This window comes from Anopheles coluzzii, chromosome 3 (genome assembly GCF_943734685.1).
Source record: "Anopheles coluzzii chromosome 3, AcolN3, whole genome shotgun sequence".
NCBI classification, from domain to species: domain Eukaryota; kingdom Metazoa; phylum Arthropoda; class Insecta; order Diptera; family Culicidae; genus Anopheles; species Anopheles coluzzii.
Window position 1 is genome coordinate 86,573,946 of NC_064671.1, and position 23,974 is coordinate 86,597,919.

A 23,974-nucleotide genomic window follows, 5' to 3' on the forward strand; every position below is an offset into this window, starting at 1 on the left:
CCTCTTGAGCTACACATGATTTCGTCCTAATTTTTTACACTGATCTTGTTACAATCAATAATTGTACTATAATTCAATCTTTTCTTGATATTCGTCAACTTTTTTAAGTACAATATTACGAGCAAACGATGTAAAAATGACCGAAAATGCATTCAGACCACTGAATGCACAACAACTAAAACCTCAATGTATGCTACGATGAAACTATTGAAGCTTTTTCATCCAGCTGTCAAAACTTTCCCACGCTTTTTGATCAAATGTTCTGGACGACTCGACCTCTGTATTATATAGACTTTGGTCTTTCCTCTCCTATGATAAGAGCATGTGGTAAGCGATGAAAGGGTAGAAGGATAAGAGGAGGTCGAACATTAGCGTTACGTACTTGATGGATGATGCCTGATCTGCTTTTCACTACTATTCTACGAGGTTTCTTTCTTCGAAAGTGGTCCAAACGCCATGCATCGCAGTTCTCCTTTAACAGCAATTATCACGCAACAGTGTTCGATTTTATTGCATTGCGCCATTCACCACCACACACACACACCACACCACACAGCCCGGACATTCCGGCTCGAACATTCGTTAATTCTAGCAGCTTTCACTTCACACAACTACTACCCGCTATTGGTATAAATATATTTCTAAACAACTTCTATTGCCCCCCGCCGTCTCTCCCCTTTCCTAGTTGTAGGACGCATTGTTCCTCTAGGGGGGAGGAGGCGCGGGCACAACTGACACAGCAGGAAGGGTGAATTCGTTACAATTTAACTAGTGGTTTTTTGGTAAAAACCGCTCTTGGTTCGATTGCTCTTACAACGTACGGTGCATTGTCTTTTTAGCTGAATTCTGTCCCTCGAAAAGGGACGTCCGTCTTCCTTTCGCTTGCGCTAATTCTATACTCAATCTCTTCTAGTTTCTGGTGGAGCGACTGTAACGCGTGTGTACACGTCTGCCCCGAAAGACTCTAACAAGCATCGTTTACTTGCTTTTGCGCTTGCTTTTTTGTCTGTGATGCCCGTAATGTTTCGTTTCATTAAATTCTAGTGCGACCACCGTCCTCCTGTCTGTACACAGAGTTAGAGACTATTGTCTTCCACCACTGGACACACACACACTGTGCCGGCTTGATGCTGTAAGAGCAAAGAAGTGAATGGTTTAATTCTGTTCATTTATACCAGTGCTTTAATTTCTTCAAGTGTTTGCATAAGCTTAGTTCTGAGTAGTTCGATGGATGGGACACACCTAGTTCAGTATCAGTTCAGTTTTCGTTTCCTCGAGACAGATTTGACTCGCTGGTCGTACCTCTACACACAATATAGCACACACCTAGCAACGCGAAACTATGCACCAAACCATTTCGATCGCACTCCTCCCTTACGAAAGAACATTGGCAAGTAGCGACAATTAATTCTATATCCATCACCAACAATGTACCACCAACCCCCTTGCCATCCAACTCTACTCATCATGTTCTCTGTTCCCTTTTTTCCCTGATGGTGTTTTTCCTAATGATGCTGGGATAGTGTGCACCGACATTCCTCATACGCGATGCGGTTTGCGGGGCGATGAGTTTGGTGTCACGCGCGGGCTTGGATTGTCCTCCGACGCCGTCCGTTGGCCCATCGCCGGTGGCACGGTTAGGTTACGCACCGGTGTGGTCGGATACGAGCGACGATTGTTGTTGATGCTTGATTGTTGATGCTGCTGCTGCTGCTGGTCCAGCTCGTCCGTTTCTTTGGGAAGCGTGGGATAGGAAACGAAAAAAAACAAAGCAAAATAAAACGAATTAAATTAATACGTTTAATAAAAAAAAAACACACACCAAACTGCAACACTGTGCCGGTACTGGGTGGTAAACTAAGAAACGCAAACTAAACTACAATAATGGTACGCGTTATGAAGCAATGGGTTAAAAGTTTCTTTTTCTTTTGTAACCAACGGATAGAAACAAATGAAACACAGAAAACAACACAATGAGGTAGTGTTGGTCGGACGCAATCGCTCTCCACTTTTGTGTCGTCCCTCTGTCACTGTTACGCTATTGAAACGCGCACATCAATTGGTACATGAAAGAAATACACTACACGTAACGGGAACACACACACGAATGAAAGAATTCAATACCATTAAAGTTGAGAAACGAAATTCGTTAGATCGATCTACACTAAAGAGAGAGAAACAGAGAGGGAAGCTTAATCCTAACCTGTTAGTAGTAAAGGTACACACCAACGATACAAAAGTCATGCTGATCAGTTCTAACACGGTAAACGCAATGCTTTTCGCTACACTTTACATATGTGCTTTGCATTATCTTCAGCTAAACAACAACAAAAAACCCTGTGTGCATATATCATACTCTGTAGGGGAAGTTCAAGAATGTTAATAGTATCCAAAAACGGGTTCAAATCTTAAACAAAAACTAAAAAATACCACAATTATAAAAGGGAGGCATTCGCAGACGCATTTGGAGTACAGTTTTTTGTTATGTTCGAAACCACACACATAAACGACACACACACACAATAAAAAGGGGGGAGTAAAATGGGGTCTTGGTTCGCCGGATACACGTTACTAACCTTCGACAGGTGTTGTGGTGGTGGGTGGGGAATAGAGTTCGTTTTAAGCAATATGGATAACACATATGCACACTTCGTTATATGTTACGCATACACTGAGATGCACACCACATTGCGCAGACCATTCAGACACGTGTAACATAAAGGCCGTTAGGGGCGTTGATTAATGACACATTTACTAAGGGACGAATCAGTCCGTCCCTGTCCCACGACTCGGTGGTGGACTGATGCGGCTAGGGATCCGTAATACTTTCTTCATTTTCTCACCAAAATAAGCAAAAACTGCTAAATGAATTTCTTTTTCGATTTAACTACATTTTCATTCCAGTTCCAGTTGCATTTTCAAAACATTGCAGCATAATTCTGTTGTTTTTTTTTACACGCGATTTCTACTTTTCTTTCCTTCCCATTTTGGCGTTATTCAATCATACTCAATCTAGCGGGTTACACTGCACTACATTACACACTTTGGGATTAAACCAATTGCGGGAAGGTTACAAAACGAGTAACAAATGATTACTAACAGGGATTAAATGATCGCACACATACAGTCACACACACACACACATACGGTTTCATTGGATTGATTATACACGCTACTTCCTGCCTCTTTCCTTCTTTCTACCTCTTCTTCTTCCCATAAAAAAGCGCATGATTTTGCTTTACGATCGTCGAACTGCGCTCTAAATTTGTTTACTGCTTTATACAACTAACTTTACTCTCAACTGTGTGTGTAAGTGTGTGTTTGTATATAAATATTTCAAACCTACTGGGACATGGGACATATTTTTACATGTTGCTTAATTTCTCCCCAACTAGCGCCGCACAACCGTTTTACAAATTGATCAACTTTCCTGTTTCCAACATGCCGACTAGAGCACGTGCAAACAATTAAAACAAAAAGCAGATGATTCTATAAAAATATTATCCATTGCTCAGAAGCACACACAGCACACAATCGTGACCTACATGTCCTCTGTCTAGTTGGCAACGTATTGATACAGCCTGACGATCATGTAGGATCGTGAAAGTTGTCTTGGTGAGTGATGCTCCAGCATATGATCCTTTCACTAAGGACATTGATCTACTGTTGTCTTGCTAATTCTTTTGTCTCACGTACACTGCCACACACACACACATACACATCATACTAAGTTTTGTGTGTACACGTGTGCCTTTAGTCTAATCCGCGGATCTAGCTGTTACGGGTTTCACGTTTGAGCAAACTCCCCTTCGCTACGTGTACGGTGGTTTAGCGATACATACACGCTTGCGAAGTGCAACAACATAATCAACATAATAACACATACAAGAAAACGGTACACATAGCACACAAAAGAAAACGATAACAACTTAGCACGCTTAGAGAGTAGTCGGAGAGCACAAGGAAACCACGATGACAAACAGTTAGCACAAAACGGAACGAAAGGGAACTAAAAAGATAAAGAAAGGAGGACCCGTTGCAAAACACACAAACGAAAGCACATCTCTAAGGTAATGATGATTAAGGTGAAGAGTACTCGGCGCTGCCCAGCTTATTTAAAAACAAAACCCTCCGTTCAAAGCTGTGTGTTTAGTTACTCTAAATTTCTTCTAAATTCTTTCCCCCCGCTACTCTGTCCTACATTAAGCAACTCCGTTCAGTGGATAGTGTTTTACGATATAGAGGCGAAAAAGGGTACGACGAGTACACTCTACTACTGTGTACTGCAAAAAAACAGGGAAGCGTTTCCAATACCGCAATGGACGGGATGTAGGGCCAACCAGCACTACATCTCTCTAAGGGCATAATACCCGTGTACCGGAGCAAAGAAAAGAAAGCAAAATTTTATACGAAAGCGGCTTCCCCGGCGAGACGAATGCAGCCCCGTTTCTGTGTTACATGAGAGGATGGGCTGCAGCTAAAGATAGTAAGGGTTCGCTTCATTCCCCTGGCGTAGAAAGGATTGCATTTGCGAGTTTAACAGTGTTCATAGTAAAGCGGTGATCGTGTTGTGCCTTATTTCCGTTTTCCTTCCCCCCCCCCCCCCCCTTCCGAATGGTACTACAATTAACTCTCGACGCTGCTGACGGGATATCCTTTAGCTCGAAGATAAAACCCCAACAACTGATACCAAGCATCGTCCCAAACCCCTCTCCCCCATATTAACAACCAGTGCGCGACCTCGTCTGTGATCTCGCGCTCACTAGTGTGCGGCAGCATTGTGCTTTCTGCTGCTGGCACGCGTTTGCTTTCTGTTGATCGATTGCTGCTGCTGCTGCTGCTGGGCGGACGTCGCTGCGCTGTTGTTGTTATTGGTTAGACTATGCGTACCGTTCTTGTTATCGTGACTGTGATGGTGATGGTGGTGGTGATGCAGTGGAGGGTTCGTACCTTGTGATGTCATTACTGGCTTCGGTGGGTAGGGAATGCGGAACAGCTCAATCTTCAGGTAGTCGCAAATTTCCAGACACACCTACGGGGCAAAGGGGAATAGTAGAATGCGATTAGTATGTAATATGGGAAGAATTTGTATTATATATTTATTAATTTTGCTGTCAATTCATACCTGCCCACAGTACCGGATCAGATCGACCGTACACCAGAGCAAACAGAACCACAGGACGTAATACTCTGGCAGGAAGCTGTTGAAGTACTGGTTGAGGAACAGGCACAGCGGCCCAATCAGTCCCCAGTCAAGGTACTCCATTTCGCTCTTTGTCATATGGGCGACCTAAAATTAACACGACCAAAAGGAGAACATAAAATTAATCAATGAGTAGCAACGCGCACTTGGTTTCGTCATCACTTACCACCAGCCGGTTCGTCACCTTGGCCGTTATCATCCCGAACGCCATTATGTACAGGGCGGGATGGTTTTCGTAGATCTGGTCCGTCGATTTCTGCGAGATCACGTACGCCGGCACTACGACGAACAGGAACGGGATGATCGGCGATAGTACGCTCGTGCCCTAATGGTATTCCAGCAGCCACAGCCGGGGTGGTAGTAGAAGAGATGCATGATGGTGGTGGGCACAAGGCAAAGGCCCCAGCAGTACAGGATTTAAAAAAATAACCGGCAGATTCAGCACACACACACCACCAAATCAGGGGGAGTCAGAGGGAGGGAGAGAGGCAGAGAGAGTTGTTGTGTAGCGCACCGATGCATAAAGAGGATCATCGAATGCATATGGTGGTGGGTCGGGGGGTCAGGGGAGGAAAAAACAAAAAGTACTCCAATTAGTTGCGATATGGAAGAAAGCACACTAGACCACAATGTCAGTGAGAAAAGCGGAAAAATTGGGATAGTGTAAGGTGAAGGGGGAAGAGATGGACAGTAACAGTGTATGCACACACACACACGTATACAAACTCGCACACAGACACACATACGAGATGCCTAAACACGCGAGCGTGCGAAAGGACAGCGTGTACACTAGTGATGGGAAAAATGAAGTCGGAATCGATTCCGGCTAGCTCCGAAGTTTTCTGGAATCGATTCCGGATAGTAGGTCCGGAATCGGCTCCAGAAATGGTTGCAAGATCGGCTCCGAAATCGGCTCCAGCATCGATTCCGGAATTGGAGCCGATTCCGAATCCGATTTCGGAGCCGATTCCGAAGCCGAATTCGATTCCGGAGCCGATTCCGATTCCGGAGCCGATTTCGATTCCGGAGCCAACTCCTGATTCGACCCCGGAACCGGTTCCGGAATCGACTCCAGAATCAGATCTGAAATCGGTTCCGGAATCGAATCCAAAATCGATTACAGAATCGGCTCCAGAATCGGCTCCGCAATCGGTTCCAGAAACGGCTCCAGCATCGGCTCAAGAATCGCGTCCGGATTCAACTCCAGAATCGGTTACGGATCCGACTCCATAATCGGCCTCGGAATCGATTCCGGAATTTGATCCGGAATCGGAATCAATTCCAGCATCGGCTCCGGAATTGATTCCGAAAACGGAATCGGAATCGGGTAGGTCCGTTTCCGAGCTCCCACCACTAGTGTATACTTGTGGTTGTGTGCATGTGACTATCGGGGGGAAGGATTAGCAAAAAGCATTAAAAGAAGGTGAAGGGAAAGGATGCTCTTTTATTATACGTTTGTTAATGGATGAGGTGTGCCTATATTTAAATTTAAGAAAAACACAAACAATAAAAGGGATATTTGTTCTAGCAAAAATACAAAAAATGTGAAAGCTAATGTTGTGTAAAAGAAATCATAAATTGAATTAAAAGATGAAAACACTAACAAAACTAACACAAGAAAAGTGTTATTTACACTCTTTTTGGAGACATGAATATCAAGCATTTGAAACATTGAAAGGAAAATTTGAGCTTATGTAAAAATATATATTTTTTTTATTTATTTTGCTAAAACAAATAAATTATCCATTTGAGTGTGTTGGTTTTTGTTTTCCTTTTAACCGAAGAATGGTTAGGTGAATGATGCCAATTTTACAGCGTATGAATATGAGCATTTTGTCTGTGATTTTTTTGTTTCTGAAACAGGGATAGGGGGAAGGAAAGAAGTGTAGCTTTAAAATACGCCAAACTGTTATGACCTTGTCACCTTAGGTTAAGGGTTTTTCGTAAGTCTTCAGAGCGATAAAGGTTGTTTAATAAATTACTATCTTCTAATTAGATTTTTGCGTAGTTATTTGCTGTCCGTTTAATTAGTTCGATACCTTAGTCCATCAATTAGTCCGTCATTTAAAATATCGTCAAAGAAAAGCTAGTAAAAAAACCCGCCCACTACTGCCTTTTTGCTGTTTTCCCCGGTTTTCTTATTAGTCCAATTTTAGTGTTAATTTTTCAGCGAAATGTAAATAGTACTTCGAGCTTCTTATTGGATTTACGCTTACGATATCGAACCAAACCAAAATATTACTTTGTTATTTTCTTTTTTTTCCTTTAGCTCAACGCTTATGGGAGATTCTCAGCCTCTCTAACGCATTGCATAGCTGCTTCCGCGTACCGCTACCGATCAGCTTGTTGATTGATAAAGGGCAAAAGGTAATTGATTTACATTAATCAAATTGAATGATTATATTAACCTTGGCTTAAGGACGGTGGGCCGGTTGTGGATGCAAGAAGCGATTGATTCGATAAAATAGGTGTGATAAACCGTTTCATATGAAGGGGGATGACAATTAAAAAAAAAATGAAAGAAATTTAAAATCAAAACATAAATGTGAAACTAAATTTCAAGATTTTACAATTGATAATTTAAGCAAATAAATCACATATATAAAATATCTGTTTGAACACTATATCTACTGATCGGAGAGAGAGAAAGAGACTATAGAAAAGGCGATCAACAAACGATCGATGCGGTTTGTACGGACAAAACAACAACAATAAAAAACACACAAACAAACAAACAACAGCATACAAATCGTTAGCATAACACTATCGAGAGCCAGCGAAAGGGAGCAGCAACACAGCGCAGTACTATTAAATCAAGCAGGGGGAGGACAATCCAAACACTTTCCCGGACAACGTGAATCAACCGAAGAAGAAGAAGCAAGATCGTTAGCACGTTATTGCACAAGGGACAGAACAAAAACACATGAAGAACTCGCCAACACATGTAACAAATACAACAGGAAGTTAGTATTATGAAAGGACCAATCTAACAGTTTTCACACACATACACACACACATATGTTAAGCTCACGCAAACACACACACACACATAGATAAGTGGCCTTACAGCGACAGTAGATCCATTTTTGCCCACGCCACCGGTAAAGATAACGGACGCGTTCTGATAGGCGAGCAGTCCGAACACAAACACGGCAAAGTAGAGCGGGACCGTCTTTATGTCGATGCCCCCCATCAACGGTAGCTGTTTTTGATTATTGTTATTATTATTGTTGGTGGGGTTGGAAGGGTCGGCATCCCGTTGGTCGGTTGTGTTGGAGGGGCCCGGCGGCCATGTGGCGTGGTTGTGTGAGGGTTTTTTTTTGTTTCAATGTTAGCAAGCCCAATTGAAGTATTTGAGATTATTATTTTTTTGTTTTGTTACAACACACGACAGCCAAAAGATAAAGACATTCGTAGCAGTAAGGAGGGGGAGGCGCCCCGAGAGACCGAGTTTTAGTGGCGATAACGAGATAAAAAAGCACACGAGAGAGAGAGAGAGCGCGGCAAAGAGAGAAGAAAGAAAGAACAAGAAAACGAGAAAATAAGTAAAATGAGATAAAAAAAAGAAAGAAAGAGAAAAAAACCATTTCGATTAAGTATATAAGTCAAAATTGCAGAAGAGAAATAAAGAAGAAGAAGAAAACAAAAACGAGAACAATATAAACGACCTAGAGAGAGAGTTATTTATTGTTTGGGAAGAAAGATAAAAGTGGCATATAAACTGGAGAAGAACAGTAGTACAAAAAAACCTCTTTATAAAACACGACACAGAAAACTTATCAATGTTTGAAACAACCTCCCCATCGCAGCATAAAAACAACAAGGAAATATATTCGGTTGGTTATAATAAATGCACATAAAGTAAACAAACCACACCTAACCGACCATATATTAGATAATTGCGTTTTTTTTTCCATTGCGTAAAAGTAAAGATGCCACCCACATTAGTACAATTGTGTTAGAAACAATGTATGTGAGAGTAAATGATGATTTAAAGAATAGAGAAAGTAAAAAAAAACACAGGAGAGGGAAAAAAAGAAACAGGAGCATAAAGGAGGACACACAGGCAAAAGGTAAAAATGCTCATCCCAGCAGCAGGGATTTGCCATACAAAAAGGGTAGCTTAAATAAAGGAAATGGGCACAAAAAAAACGCAAAAATAAAGTCGCTTACAGCAACGGTGGAGCCGTTCTTGCCGACGCCACCGGCCCGAAAACTCTGGCAGAAGGTGGTGAACACTTGCACGAATCCGAACGTAAAGATCGCACACACGGCGTAGTTCCAGCTGCCACCGAGGAGCGGCATCTAGCGAAGGAGGAGGATCGCCGCAGCAGGATCGAGCAAACGCGCAAGTCGAAAACACGCACGGGGTTTAAAAGTAACGGATAAAAGGGGATAAACCACGGGGGAAGATAACATAGAAAAAGGAAACGGAAAAAAGAAGCGTTAAAGTAGTAACACACACAAAAAATGGTGAAAACAAAGATTAGAAACACTGAAAAGTATAAATAAAACATTAAAATACATAAACTTAAACAACGAGAGAGAAAGAGAGAGAGCGTGAACAGCAGTTATCGACAACAGAGCAAATTACCACAGACATCATCATCATCATAGCAACTTGGGCAAGGCGGCGCGGGAGAACCGCAAAACATAACAACAACACGACAAAACAGGGCAAACATTGCACAGGCATGCATGCAGCAGCAATAGCAGCAGCAGTAAAACTGTCGTCCCCCAAAAACCCAGTTTCGGACGCACAACAAACTCTATTCCTTCTTATAGATAACAACCACAGCAAACAACAAACGACACAAACAAAGACAAGTAGTTTAGTTGGAGTTTTCATGCAGAACAGTGTCCTCCCTCCGTACAGATCATGCAGCATTGCGGCAACACGGGAAACACAAACACGCATGTAAACACACGCATGCAACCGATCGAGAGACAGATGATAAGAGACCTGAAGAGTTTCGTCTTGGTCAGAGAAATGTCTTTTTAAGGCCATTTAATGGGCTGTCGTGTAGATAAATATTTAAAACAAATAGGTAAATTTTTGTAGAAAGTCATGAAATCATTGCTTGAACACGAATCTTTAAAATATTGTCAATTAAATGCTTTCATCATCGGCACTTGTAAAACGGATACAGGAAGATGGGGGATAAAATTGTCATGGAACAGTGAGAGAAAGATCGAAGAGGTTGGTTGTTGGTTGGGTTGGGTTGGGTAGGGTTGGGTAAAGGTGGCGAATGTTTGATGAACTTACGGCGACCGTGGATCCGTTTTTACCGACACCGCCGGCACGGATCACCGAGAAGAACTCCAGCAGTGACCAGCCACCGCACAGGATGGTCATGACGGCCATCGTGCTCCACAGTTCGAACTGGCCGAAGATCTGCCACCGCGCAAACCGTTCAATGTATGTCGTTCGAAAGGTGGTATGCAAACGGTAGGACAAACGGGAGAGGTGGTTTTCGTGGGAGGGGTTGCGAATTGTGGAAAGAAATTGTTAAAAAAAATAGAGTAAGATGTTAGAAGAAGTACTCTTTTGGCGGGCAAAGGATGGAATCAATGAAATGGGTACGGTGTTGGTTCCACATCGAGCAAAACTTTGTTCCACGTGTGTCAATATAGGGAAAGTTTCTTTTTTAAAGTTCAATATCTAAATATGGACCAATCGGAATAATTTCAAGTTGACACAGCATGGTTTTTTTAGGAAATTTACAAGCCAATCCTAGAGAAAAAATGAGACATGGGAAGGTTGCGTTCTATGCTATTCTACTTTGCGGTTTGAATTAACAATTAAGTCCTCTGGATATAGATGAAGATTGGTGTTGCAAAACATAACAGTTATTTACTTCATTTCACAAGGAGACAACATTCGATGGGCATAATTTCTGTTAATCACAAGACAAAACTTGATGTAGATAGGAGTTACCCATTGCACTCAGTTGGAGTTATCTCTTGATGTACCCAACATTTTAAACACAAGGAGCAACATTTATAGCTCATATTTACAGGGTTTTCCAAGTCACTTTCGAATGTGCACCTAATTACAGTCTTTCCCCGATTTACGCGACAATCGAGTTACACGATTTTTAAATTTTGACATTTTGTATGTCACAATCAGTACAATTATGTCCTACATTTGTCAAAAGCAAAATAAACTGAACTATTATTGAAAACGATGGATATAGTTTCACCATGATAGATTGAGATTTCTATGGAGATTGACAGATAGGGGTAAGGGTTGCTAAGGACTTTTTATGAGTTGCTAAGTAACATTGGATTCCCTAGCTGTCAAATGAAAATGTGTCAAACTACACTGAACGGACCGACCTGTAGTAATTATTGACCCTTGGTTTTTACACATGATTTTCAACACATCACAAAGAACTGTCAAACACAATCCAGCTTAAGACGTGTTGAAAATCATGCTGCAGAAATTAAAAATTATGACGTTGAATACCAACGTTTACATTCGAAACTGCCTTGGAAACCCTGTATATATTACAGGGGTTTCCGAGTCACTTTCCAATGTCTACAACATTTTTCAATGCTTCCGATGTTTTTCAACAGCTGTCAAATATTGTAACTGCATCACAATAATGTTTCAGTTCTTCCACATTATTTTCAACACGTCTCAAGCGGGATTGAGTTTAATAGTTCTTTGTGGTGTGTTGAAAATCATGTGGAAGAACTGAAATTTTATTTTTAAGTAAATTCACCATTTGTCAGCTGTTGAATAAGATCTAGCAAGTGGTGAATAATGATATGCGCACTCAAAAGTGACTTGGAAAACCCTGTAAATCGATTGCTATGACCATCAAAATTGAAAACCAACCTCAACTCATTCGTACGAGCGTACAATTGTACCGATTGCCATCTTCGGCTGTGTGTACCAAAACGAAGGGAGACACTAGCGAGCGGAAAGAAAATCGTACGCTGATAAGACGGACAACTCTCAACCCCAATCAACCCAATGTTTCAACAGCATCGACATACTCGCACCAATAACCCAACAGTCAAATTCAAATTGGACCACTAAATCAAACCACTCCCCTACTTTACTTCTTAAGCTCAGCGGGCACGCCACACATTGCTTGTGCTTATCATACATTGCATTATCGACAAGCGCCATCAGACCACACCATTCTGAATGATAACAATCCCCCCCAAAAAAAACCTCCACTCCCTAACTACCGCGTATTATGCGCGGCCACTAGGGTGCGAAAAGTAAGACAGGTGGAAGAAAAGCACTGCTTCGTGTTGTGCATATGTGCGTACGGGCGACTTGTGGAGTAACTCGTGGTGTCCGCAACACGGTGATGTGTACTTTGGACACGTACAGCGCGCGATAGGATGCGTCGACACACACTGCGCGCCAAAAGATTGGTGGTGGTGGTAGTCGTGTTGGTCGCGCTGCCTAACCCTCAAAAACCGTCAAATCAACAAACACATGCGCGAACGACAAAAAAAGAAACAAGCATCAGCAATCACGCCATGTGCTTGAAACGCACAATATCTAGAGCAGGATGCCGAACGGGTTTGTAAAGCTCGTGGCTCGACTTTCCTCATACAGAGCTTTGCACGATACAGCTTCATTTGCATAGTGTGAGAACACGGACTAATGAAAACAATAACGCAACGAAACACACTTGCTGTCAGCACACAATGCAATGGCGAGCTGTAATAGCGGCCCATTCCCATTGTCAAGGCGGCGTGCCCCCACTTCGGTGTACTGTGTGTCGAGCATAAAGGGCAGGCAGCTGTATTGCTGGCCGAACAGATTCGTCTGATACGAGCGGAGCATTAGTTTTCTTTTCCCTTTGGTTCATCTAGCCCTGGTTCTGTCCCGGATCGAGCGGGCAACAATTGTGGCTAATAAAGTGTAGGTGCAATTTGCACATATCACACCACCACCCTTCTTCCACTATGGGAGGGGTGTGTGTGCAAAATATGACAATAACAGTGGCAAACGAGAAAAAAACGGCTTCGCAACTATCTAATATATAGCTGCTGCTGCTGCCGCCAGAGTCAAGGCCCAATCAATCAAGGGTGAGATCATGGTCACCTTTTCGAGTATGTGTCGTGCAATTTCTTTTTGTTTAGTTGGGCTGAGAGTTTCCCTTTCGACCTGAACAGAAGCTGAACCAGGGAACCCGGACCACGAACTGCTCTCAATACTGCAATGCTGAAATGAAAACGGGGGTTTTGCGTTACCTTTCCCACCAGCTCCCACCCGGCCCTTACCTTCGTCATCCAGATCGAGGGACCGAAGATGGCCGATATCATATGAATGCCGATGATCGTGCACTGGGCCTCGGTTACGTCGATGCGCCCGAACCGGAGCGTACCGGACACGTACGTCTGCCAGTGGGCACAGTAGAACAGTGTCATCGCGCAGAAGCACTGGAAAAACATCCACCGCGGGTAGTAGCCGAGCTGGACGGAGATACAGGCCGACAGGGCGACAAACACGGTCGAGATGGAGTCGCACCCGTGATCGAACAGCTCGCCCAGCGGCGAGGACGAGTTGGTCCGGCGCGCCTGCTTGCCATCGATCGCGTCCAGGCTTTGGTAGATGAACAGGCCGATGCCGCACAGGGCCGACGACCATCGCGGGGGTTCCTCACGGCCAGTGGGGCTGTAGCTGTTGGTGATAAAAATAATGGAAGGTTTTTGTGTTAATAAAATGAACTTGTTTAGAAGAATAATCGGGATTGTTTGCTTTCTTTTTGAACGTTCATAGTTTTTTAAGTTATTCATAGTTCGTGAAGAATCTTCAATCTCGAGAAGAAATAGAAAATATCACAACTTCTGCTCTAAATAGCCATTAAAACTAAAATAGAAGGAGTGAATTGCAATGCTAATGGCTCAACAAACAAAAAACGACACCACAAGGCAACGAAATTAATACAAAGGAAAACATCAACATCCATCCAGCACCACCCTCAACGCCACAAAACAATTGCAACACGAGGCGGGAAAGTGAAAATTTCCTATCGATAGATAACACGGAACAAATGCTCTCCCGCTGCCCCGACACAAACCCCAAAATACATCTCGACTAGTGTTGGGTACATTTGATTCAGATTCATGAATCTGAATGAATCTTTGAAATGATTAAATGAATCTGAATCTCGGTTTCAAAGATTCATGATTCTCCAAAGATGAATCTCGAAGGATTCATGAGTTTTCAAATGATTCGTATATCTCAAAGGATTCACGATTCTCTAGGGATTCATGAATCTCAAGGGATTCGTACATCTGCAAAGATTCATAGAGTTTGAGCTTCGCATTATTCTTCTAGTTGGCGTAGGAGCCTCATACAGGCTATCGAGTCTTCTTGGCAAGTATCACGCAGCCAGATAGTTTGTTTTGCTACGGGGAGACGGTCCAATACAATACTTTGAAAATCGGGCATCTCTAAAGATTCATGAATCCCTCGAAGTATATGAATTTAAATGGAGATTCATTTATCTTTTGAGATTCATTAATCCTTGGAGATTCATGAATGTTTCGAGATAGATAAATCCTTGGAGATACATGAATGTTTCGAGATAGATAAATCCTTGGAGATTCATAAATCCTTGGAGATTCATAAAACCTTGGAGATTCATAAAACCTTGGAGATTCATGAATCCTTGGAGATTCATGAATCATTGGAGATTCATGATTCTTTCGAGATTCGCGAATCTTTAGAGATCCAAGAATCTTTGAAGAGTCGATTCGAAATTCGAGTCAGTCATCACTGTAGATTCATAAGAATGAATCTCAGCGAAAGATTCATGAAACCCAACACTAATCTCTAATTCGACGCATATCAATCTTCTTCGCGGAAGCACCGAATACCGCGATCAAACTTTCCCTCCCTGTTGCTTTTTTCCGCTTGTTGCGTGTGAGAGTGTTCGTTCACTTTGCGTTTCCGATCAACCCACCCTCCCCCTCTTTCCTACACAAGCCGGCAAAGTGGCACATTACGGGGTAGGTTTTGAATGGGGAAACAAAAGTAGTGGAAAAAAGATGTGGCAGACAGCGCGAGCGTGTTCATGCTTTTGGCGTGGAATTTTCGTGCCAAAAAAAAAAGAAAAAAAACTGCAACCGCTAACGGTGCCCACCGCCGTTTTGCCGTTTCCTTGGCAACCGCATCGCACCCACACGCACATTCGCGCGTTCGAGATGGATCGAATTTTGGGAAATGCTCTGTGCATCGAAATTTTCTCATTTCGTCTAAAAATGCGTGGTGTGCGTAGCTTAAAAATAAGACGCAATCGTACGAACTAATTGGCCGTATTGTTTTCTTATCAAGCAACTCGCGCTCTTGCGCCAAAGAAATGTACAAATATTAAATAGCGCCAACACAACGGCACACACACACGAAAAAAGGCCAGTAAAATTGCAAACATGATGTCCGTCCCTGTTGAACCATGACGCGGCTAAAAACACAACTCTTCTCCGCGTACGCTTTCAAGTGCGTCGCTCGCAGGGCGGCGCGAACCAGCCAGGAAGGTGCACACACAGTGCACACTTGGCGCAAGGTAAGAGCCTCTCCCCGTGTCTCCCTTCGTTCGGTTCGGTTCATTTTCGTGTACTTTGCCGTTAGCGTTGCCTACTAGAAACACGGCTGCCTCGCCTCTTCTCTCGTTTCCCGTCATTCGCTCGTTTTATCTGTGGATGATATACTTTGCGAAATTACATAATTGCCACCACGCGCGCCCTTCTCATTCGCTGCCCGTCCGTCATGTGCTCGGATTGCTCCCCGAATTGCTCGTGTGCTCTACGTCTTTCCCGTTCAGAGCAACTGAGTTTTTTTTTGTTTTGCGTTTGCTTCAGACACTACGACTGTACAGCGAAGATGTGACCCTTTGCCTCCAAGAAAGATGTGTAAAAAAAGGTGTAAAATTAATCCCATCTAATGTTCGTCACTTACGAGATCAGTATGAGCGTGGTGGCGATATTGATCGCCAGGCCGACGATCGTGATGAGATTGGGGGCCAACCAGAGCGGCACCTTCGAGACGAGCCAGCACCACCAGGGCTGCAGGAACGGATCCATCAGGCTGACGTTGGTGCAGGAATACTTGTGGTCGTACAGCTTCTTCAGCTGCGCCGCGTGCAGCAGCTTTTGTTTGTAGAAATACATCGTGTGTGTGTGTGTTCTTCGAGCGGGGGTGCTGCAGTTCTTTAGAATCGGATCACAGCGATACGGTTCGCCGGGAAGGGTGCTAGACGAAAACAATGCACACGCCGTCTCTGACGGCAGGAACGGTTTTCCGAACACTGGCACAACGATTGCTCACGGCGTATCTTCTCACTGAACTTTTGGCCAATTTTTGCTCTACACCACCATCGCACGCCTTTTCACAGGTGGCCCTAATTGGAGATGGCAACGTGTCGAGCGCAACTAGGGGGTGGGAGGGGAAGGCAGCACCACAATAGCACCACCTCAACTTCCGTCAAATATCTTCACACACACGCAGCGGGAACTTCACGCACAGTGCCGCATCACTTTGTACGCGAGAACAATAAATAATTTTCTTTTCTTCACCGCTGACCGTGAATCAACCACCGAGCGGATGTGGCCAGCTTCGCCAACTTTCCTGGTCAGCACCTGGACACACGCGAAAAGAAAGCAACAAAAAAAGCGCACCGCTCCCCGTCAGCAGCGACACCGCGAGACACCGAAGACGGGAGAAAGTATCATCACACGCAGGCAGGATGTGGTGGAGTGGTGCTTCTCCTATGCGGGCAAAGAATTCTACTTCTGCCCGGTCTGCCAGCAACGATACCAAACGAGAAGTGGAAAATACCCGGAACACTGCCCAATGTAGCCCGTACTGGATGGAATAATCGCGCGATTCCACCACTCTCGTCCTGTCTGGCGAACTGCGAAACGGTTTCTACGTATGATTTCTGACGAATCGCACGCACACACACACTCGCACGATCTATCACGCGATTTTTTCCTTCCAACAGCGCTTGACAGCTGCCACTGCTGTCAAGCGGCAGAGTGACCAGAAATACCGATTTATCTGTACAGGCAGTTCCCGAGATACACGGTTAACGCTGTCACTGGCAACCAAATCCAATAACCGGGCTACCAGCGGGTAGCCAGCGACTTTGGAGGATTATAACTTTTGACTGCGTAATCCAATATCGATGCAATATTTGGAAGAAAATTGAATAAACAAATACGGTTTCTATAACTGTGCATAGATTCGTTCGACTCGCTACCGTTTTTAAGTTATAGCTTTTCAAAGTTGAAAGGATTTTTTAAATAACATAACTTAAAAAAAAAACATTTCGTTCAGAACTTTACAAAATTTTCACAGCAAAATCACTCCAGTAGTTTTGAAAACTATATATTACACGTCTTGCATATTTTTTCAGAATTTGTCTACAAGTCATTAAAAGAGGAGTTTAGATTTGAATAAAAACCATTACAACACATCTGTCATCATAATATTATAAAATGCACAATTGCGACAAATGCAAAAACTTCATAAAACATTTTGATACGCATACCGAAAACCGCCAAAATAATCTGGCCACACTGTTCAAGCGGACAGCTTGGCAGTCAAGGTAAGCAGAAAGCAGGTTAAATGGGATACATTTCTGCTATTTTTCGATTTTCAGTTGAATAAACAACAAAAGCACGTGCACAATAATTTACTCATAATCCTAGTATTAACAAAAATGCAAAATATGACAAAATAAGCAAAAAATAAATAACAAATATTCTAGACATACCGCACCTATATATGAACCTCGCACGCGTATCCGATGACAGCTCATAAAACATTCACAATAGAAAGAAAAGCAAAGAAACAACACACGGTCCGTTTTCGGCAATAAATACGGGTTCCGGGTGGAAAAAACTGGTCACAAAGGTTCCGCTTCCCCACAAAACGGTATCCACTCGGTGTGCGCGATGGCAGACGGTAACAGTTCCGACGAGGATTTCTCCGACGATTGGGCGCTGTACTCGCGCCGGCCGGAGTGGTCCGACATTACACCACTTCCCCAGGACGACGGGGAGAATCCGGTCGTGATGATCCAGTACAGTGAGCGCTGTAAGTTTTTGACCTTCCCCCTTTGGACATGGATTACATTGCTGATCCTTCCATTTCTCTTCACAGTTAACGATGTGTTTGGCTATCTGCGTGCGATCATATCGAGGCAGGAAAAGTCCCAGCGCGCCCTCGAGCTGACGAAGGACGCGGCCAAGCTGAATGCCGCCAACTACACCGTGTGGCAGTACCGGCGGGACATTCTGAAAGCGCTCAACGCCGACCTGTACGAGGAGCTGTCCTACATCGGGCGGGTCATTGCGGACAATCCGAAAAACTACCAGGTGTGGCATCATCGGCGCGTCATCGTCGAATGGTTGGACGACCCATCGAGCGAGCTGGCACTGACGGAGAGCATTCTCGACATGGATGCGAAGAACTATCACGCCTGGCAGCACCGGCAGTGGGTCATAAAGAACTACAAGTACGTTCCGGTTCCGTCGCAGCGCAATGATTTGTTTGCCTTTACATTTATAGCCCCTCTACGTGACACAAACAGTGTGTCACCCCGATAAGCACTACTATTAGTTAATTGCCTTCTCTTTCCCCTCCCACACCCCGTAGCCTATTTGACGATGAGCTGCATTACGTGGACCGGTTAATATCGGAGGATATGCGCAACAATTCCGCTTGGAACGAGCGGTTCTTCGTGCTGAAGCATGGCGGCTTCACGCCGGAGGTGCTCGAGCGCGAGGTCAACTACGTCATTACGCGCGTGGGCCTGATCAAAAACAATGAAAGCCCGTGGAACTTTTTGCGCGGTCTGCTGCAGCAGGGCACCGGCAAGCTGGCCCAGTTCCCGGTGGTGGTCGAGTTCTGCGAGGCACTGTACAACGACGGCATCCGGTCGCCGTACCTGCTGGCCTTTCTGGTGGACCTGTACGCCGAGCAATACTTCGATGTGATCGAGTCGGGCGGCAATGAAGCGGTGGCCGAGGAGTACCACCAGAAGGTGCAGGATCTGTGCGAGTCGATGGCGAACCAGCACGACAAGATACGCTGCAAGTACTGGCGCTACATTGCGGAAAACTTTCGGCGGAAAGCGTCCGAACGGGTGGCGGCCGGCGGCGGACGAAATGGCGTGTGATGGCAGTGTGCCCCCGGAGCAGAGCAAAAGTACGTTAACTTATGAGCAGAGCAACGGAGGAGGGTGAACTTTGTTTTAGTGCTAGTTTTGTTAGATTTTTTCTTCTCTTCTCTTTTTCCTCCACTCAAACAAATAAAGAAACTGGTAAAGTGGCAGCAAAATAGCTTAGCACATGATCGGAGCGTGCTGTTAACAAACAAAAAAGTAATAAATAGATAATTTTGCAATATTTAATAGGCCAATTAAGGAAGGCTCAAGCAATTCTTTGGTTATTCTTATCCGGCGCTACAACCGCTTTGCGATGTTGGCCTGCCTCAGGAGTGTCCGAAACCACTCACAGTCACGCGCATTCGTCTGTCGACAGTTCGCTGTCCCGGCCTTAATGGCGGACGCCTCCACGTCATCTTGCCACCTCAGTTTGGGCCTACTACGCCTCCTCTTTCCTTGTGGATGGCCTGAAAAGTAGTGGTGGGAGCTCGGAATCGGACCTACCCGATTACGATTCCGTGTTAGGAATCAATTCCGATGCTAGAATCGATTTCGGAGCCGATTTAGCTCTAGAATGAGAACCAGTTCTTGGAAGTCGACTCCAATTTAGATACCGACTCTGATTTCGGAGCCAATTCCGATTCCAGAACCGATTTTGATTTTGGAACCGATTCCGATTCCGGATCCGATTATGATTCCGAAACCAATTCCGGCAAGCGCATAGCTCATCATTATAACGGCTTGTCCTTCCACACATACGGGGTCAAGGATCCTTCTGAGTATCTTCCTCTCGATCGCAGCTAAGAGGGTTTTGTCAGATTCTCAGAGGCGTATGTGAGTTCCGAAACTATCTATATAGGTGCTATATAGTCCCAGATTCGTACGAGATTTCTACGGCTGTAGAAGGACCGGTTGGAGGCCAGCGTCTTTGCGCGCAACTCAGCTACCATGATGTTGTCGTTGCTAACCTTTGATCCAAGATAGGTGAATTCTGGGTCGACTTCAAAAGTGCGTTCCTATCTGTACGTCGCGCCTACGTAGGTTTGGATTAGTTATTGGTATGGTTGCTGATATTGCCACCTTCTGATCTTCAATAGGAGAGCCGCAGACCAATGATGTCTATATCATCAGCGTATGCCAGGATCTGGGTTGATTTATAGAAGATGGTTCCCGTGGTCTCCACCCTCGATCATATGCGGCTTTGAAGTAAATGCAGAGATGGTATGTGTCGTGTCTGTATTCAGCCATCTTCTCCAAAATCTGCCACATGATGAAGATCTGATCAGTGGTTGATTGTCCGTTTCGGAACAATTGTTTCTTGTTTCTTTCCTTCTATTCAGTGAACTGTCATTTATTTTCCATTATTCTTCATATTGTACAATCACTTACTCATTGCGGTTCATTTCGGAATTGTAAAAACTAACAGCCACCAACCAAAAAAGTCAACGGGAATATTGTTTTTATATCTCTGGTGTTATTATTAGTTTGTTTCTTGTTTGCTCTTAATAATTTTCCCTCCATGTTCACTACTACCTTTTACTCCACTATAGTGTTCGTCCCCTCTACATCCGCGTCCCCGGTTTTCGGTTCTATCGCCTGCGTTCGCGTCCTTCAACTTTCAAGCGTTTGTTGTTGTTTCCTTCCTTTTTTGTTGTTGTGGCCTCGCTAGTTAGGTATAGTAATAGTAGAGTGTGGTCTCGCACTCTTCCCGATCGCTGATTTCACACATACACGCACACATGCACACCGGTACCGGCACTCTCCTACAGGTTCAGGTTTATTCCATCTTTTTTGTGACTGTTTTAGCTGTTCTCTTTCTCTTCCCCGGGGGTATTGTTGTTGGCTATTTTCGATCGATTGTTTTTTTGTTGTTTGCTTTCACCTTTTATTTATGATTTATGTTTTGTTTTCTTCGTTCAACTCTATTATGTCACTTGCTTGAAGAAATGCGCTACTTTTATGTTTTCTTTTCTCTCTCTCTACTCTCTCTCTCTCTCTCTCTCTGTTTATAATTAGCTTTATACAAATGGATTTTTTTGTTTTGCTCGCAATTGAGGATTCATGTTATTCTGTTCACTTCCTTTGTTGTTTGTTCTGTGTTTGCGCTTCCATTCAGTCGACAAAAAAACATACTACACCATGAGGTGCTTTCGTCCTATTTGCTTAGCTTTGTAGCGAGTACCACCTCTCTCTCTCTCTTACAGTACTGCGGCAAATGGTTTTCCCTCCTGTTGGGTCATTTAAACGTTCAAAAATCTGATACGAATTTGGCAAAAACCTGCGCAATGACGCTACCACTTGATTTTACAAACTTATAAGAGTTGTTCTTCACTCGTGCTGTGTTTGCTGGTTGTAAGGTAGATTATAGCGCTTCATGAATTGCATTTCTTTGTAGCGCAATACAGGATTACTACTGTTTTGTTTTCAATTTGTGATCTTTACCCCTTTGCGTAGTCGGTAGTAAAACCAGACCTAAGTGGTACAACACTTCTTACAAATCACATAGCAAAAACAAAATCAAGTAACAAACTTCCTGTCCACCCATTGGCTGCGAGCACACGTGCGTGTAAATGTAAAACGGACACTCGCCGGAGCGATGATCGGTCACAAAAACTAGTATCGATATCAAAAACGCCTTCATATAACATCAAAACAGTGCGCATTTCCATACGCAGACACATTTAGCACACAAAAAAGGGACGAAACAATTCCGCCCCAGTCCCAACGGAACACGAAAAATGCATCAAAAAGTGTGGAAAGCAACGAACAGCCAACATAGAAGCGATGGTGGTGGTGGTGGTGGTGGTTTTCGGGTGTAGATTGAATTTGATTTGAAGCAAAACTTTACAGTACGAAACTACGTAAAATATGACTTCCTTTAATATTGTATATACGCAAGTGAATGAATTAACCGTTGCCACCTTACCTTGGGAGGCTTCCTACATTCGACAGAGTTTCGCTTTTGATCTGCTTTTGTTTGATTGTGAGTTTTTGGGGATTGTGGTGGTACAGAGAGTCGTTTTTTTTTTTGTTTTGCTTCTGTTTCTGTCATCAAACACTGTGCCTCCTTTCTAGAAGGGAGAACCCGTGTAACACATCCCGCTTCCTCTGTCCGCACCATTCTCAATTCTAACAGTAACACGTTCAATATTAGCCCGTCTTCATCATAACTAAGCATTATTACACCATTCGTTCCGTTTTTTTGTTTTAAATCATTCGAGTTACGTTTTCTTCCCCCCTGTTTCCTCATCTGGCACCGCGTTTGCTATAGCGTAACACGTTTTATCGTCTTCCTTTTCGGTTGCACTGTTTTGTTACTACACAATAAAAGAAAAACATAGATAATATTTAAAGGGTTTTCCATTTGCTGTCAATTCGTTCCCGAACGTTGAATCTCGATTAAACATAAAGCAGCGAGAGCGTTTGTTGTTGAGTGAACGCACAAGCAGCAATGATAGCAAAATCATGATTGAAGGATCGACCTGGGAGTATTTTCTCTCATACACATCGTTTCGTCGAATTTACAACGGATTCCCTCTGCGCGTTCGATTCGATTACTCGCAACAGAAAGAAGTTAAACTCTCGTTACGAGTGGCTGATCGTGATCGCGCGCGTTGCTCCTACTACAGTACTTTCAACAAATCAGTTGAATCTATTGTATTTTTTCTCTCTTTTTTCTTAAGGGTGTGTGTTACATCCAAAAATGGGTAAAAACTGTTCCTATAAAAGTAACCGTAGTCCAGCACGTCTTTTGGTGTGCTAGAGGGGTGGTGGTGGTGGTAGTGCAGTTATGGAAGTGGTTGCGCTCGGCTCTTCACTCACTCTCCCTTCATATCAAGAGGGCCAATATGTATGTGTTTGTGTATTTTTCACAATGTCTATTGTGTGGTCTATTCGCGCTTTCCGGCGCACACGGGTTGCCTGTGCATCTGTGACGGGGGTGGTATGCAAGTCTCTGCGTATGTATGGGAGGAGAGGCGAGTAAAAATACTTATGTTTTATGAATGGTACGGTGCTACGTATATTGCTGGAAACAGTCCTTTCCGGTTGCCGATCTCGCCGTTCCACCAGTGCTCGTCGGAACGATCCGTCACCGTGATGACGTCCCCTCGTCGGAAGTCCAGCTCGCCGGATTCTTGCGCTACGAAGTCGTACAAAGCCTGCACCAACATCTAGAACGAAACGCGCAATCAAACGATTTAGATAGGTGTGGTTTGTGTGTGTGCGCGCGCCCACATTTATAACTAAACCTTCAATTGATCCCCAATGGACGATAAAAACTAGCAAACGAACAAAGGCAACGATAAAAAAACAATCCCATAACGTCAAGTATAGCTGTTCGTGTGCTCCTGATGGCTCACTCCGACCTAAATGTCCCGGACCGTTAAGGGCAACTATCTTATCAAAGTCTTTACTACCACTTTTCTACCTCACATTGCTAGTTTTCCTTCCAACACACACAGTCTCCGGTCAGGACACACGGGCCAACGTCATCCGGGCCAACGTAATTCAATCCAAAGAGGCCAACGAAGGCCACCATTATCACCGCGGTACAGGCGCTAGCAAAAAAAAGGGACATTTTTATTACACTACTTTTCCTGCTTTTCCAACCCGTTTTTCCTGT

The 23,974-nt window shown here is 43.9% G+C and overlaps 3 protein-coding genes across 9 annotated transcripts in view; 1 reads left to right on the forward strand and 2 right to left on the reverse strand.

The window, feature by feature from the left end:
- Positions 1-467: 467 nt before the first annotated feature.
- Positions 468-17,160, reverse strand: LOC120960040 (cholinephosphotransferase 1). Of its 4 annotated transcripts, none has more exons than XM_040383924.2 (7): positions 16,137-17,160; positions 13,457-13,856; positions 9,377-9,508; positions 5,370-5,528; positions 5,126-5,290; positions 4,951-5,032; positions 468-1,733 (listed from the first exon to the last, which is right to left on the reverse strand). In XM_040383924.2, exons 1-7 carry the CDS (start codon positions 16,346-16,348, stop codon positions 1,540-1,542), a joined length of 1,344 nt encoding a protein of 447 aa, XP_040239858.2. In that variant the 5' UTR covers positions 16,349-17,160; the 3' UTR covers positions 468-1,539. The 4 variants fall into 4 exon arrangements, with proteins under 4 accessions (XP_040239858.2, XP_040239857.2, XP_040239859.2 ...); XM_040383923.2 differs by lacking the exon at positions 9,377-9,508 and adding an exon at positions 8,271-8,405 and having other exon boundaries at positions 16,137-17,159; XM_040383925.2 differs by lacking the exon at positions 9,377-9,508 and adding an exon at positions 10,470-10,598 and having other exon boundaries at positions 16,137-17,158.
- An 828-nt stretch (positions 17,161-17,988) lies between these two features.
- On the forward strand, positions 17,989-19,596 carry LOC120958336 (protein farnesyltransferase/geranylgeranyltransferase type-1 subunit alpha). The gene is made up of 3 exons (XM_040381052.2): positions 17,989-18,278; positions 18,345-18,699; positions 18,840-19,596. The coding sequence occupies exons 1-3, from the start codon at positions 18,137-18,139 to the stop codon at positions 19,360-19,362; spliced, it is 1,020 nt and encodes a 339-aa protein (XP_040236986.2). The 5' UTR covers positions 17,989-18,136; the 3' UTR covers positions 19,363-19,596.
- Positions 19,597-20,802: 1,206 nt separating this feature from the next.
- The window catches only part of LOC120955710 (growth factor receptor-bound protein 2), a 38,993-nt gene continuing 35,821 nt past the window's right edge, over positions 20,803-23,974 (reverse strand). For all 4 annotated transcript variants that reach the window (XM_040376808.2, XM_040376807.2, XM_040376806.2 and 1 more), the window contains exon 5: positions 20,803-23,522. In XM_040376808.2, the coding sequence (XP_040232742.2) occupies positions 23,349-23,522 (174 nt within the window). In that variant the 3' untranslated portion in view covers positions 20,803-23,348. The remainder of the gene's footprint in view (positions 23,523-23,974) is intronic.

Coding starts and splice junctions, on each gene's coding strand:
- LOC120958336 (XM_040381052.2), top strand. CDS start 18,137: ATGGCAGACGGTAACAGTTCCGACGAGGATTTCTCCGACGATTGGGCG. Junction 18,279..18,344: donor GATCCAGTACAGTGAGCGCT/GTAAGTTTTTGA, acceptor TTCTCTTCACAG/TTAACGATGTGTTTGGCTAT. Junction 18,700..18,839: donor TGGGTCATAAAGAACTACAA/GTACGTTCCGGT, acceptor CACACCCCGTAG/CCTATTTGACGATGAGCTGC.
- LOC120960040 (XM_040383923.2), bottom strand. CDS start 16,348: ATGTATTTCTACAAACAAAAGCTGCTGCACGCGGCGCAGCTGAAGAAG. Junction 8,406..13,456: donor CCTCGATCTGGATGACGAAG/GTAAGGGCCGGG, acceptor AATCAAAAACAG/CTACCGTTGATGGGGGGCAT. Junction 5,291..5,369: donor AGGTGACGAACCGGCTGGTG/GTAAGTGATGAC, acceptor TGTTAATTTTAG/GTCGCCCATATGACAAAGAG.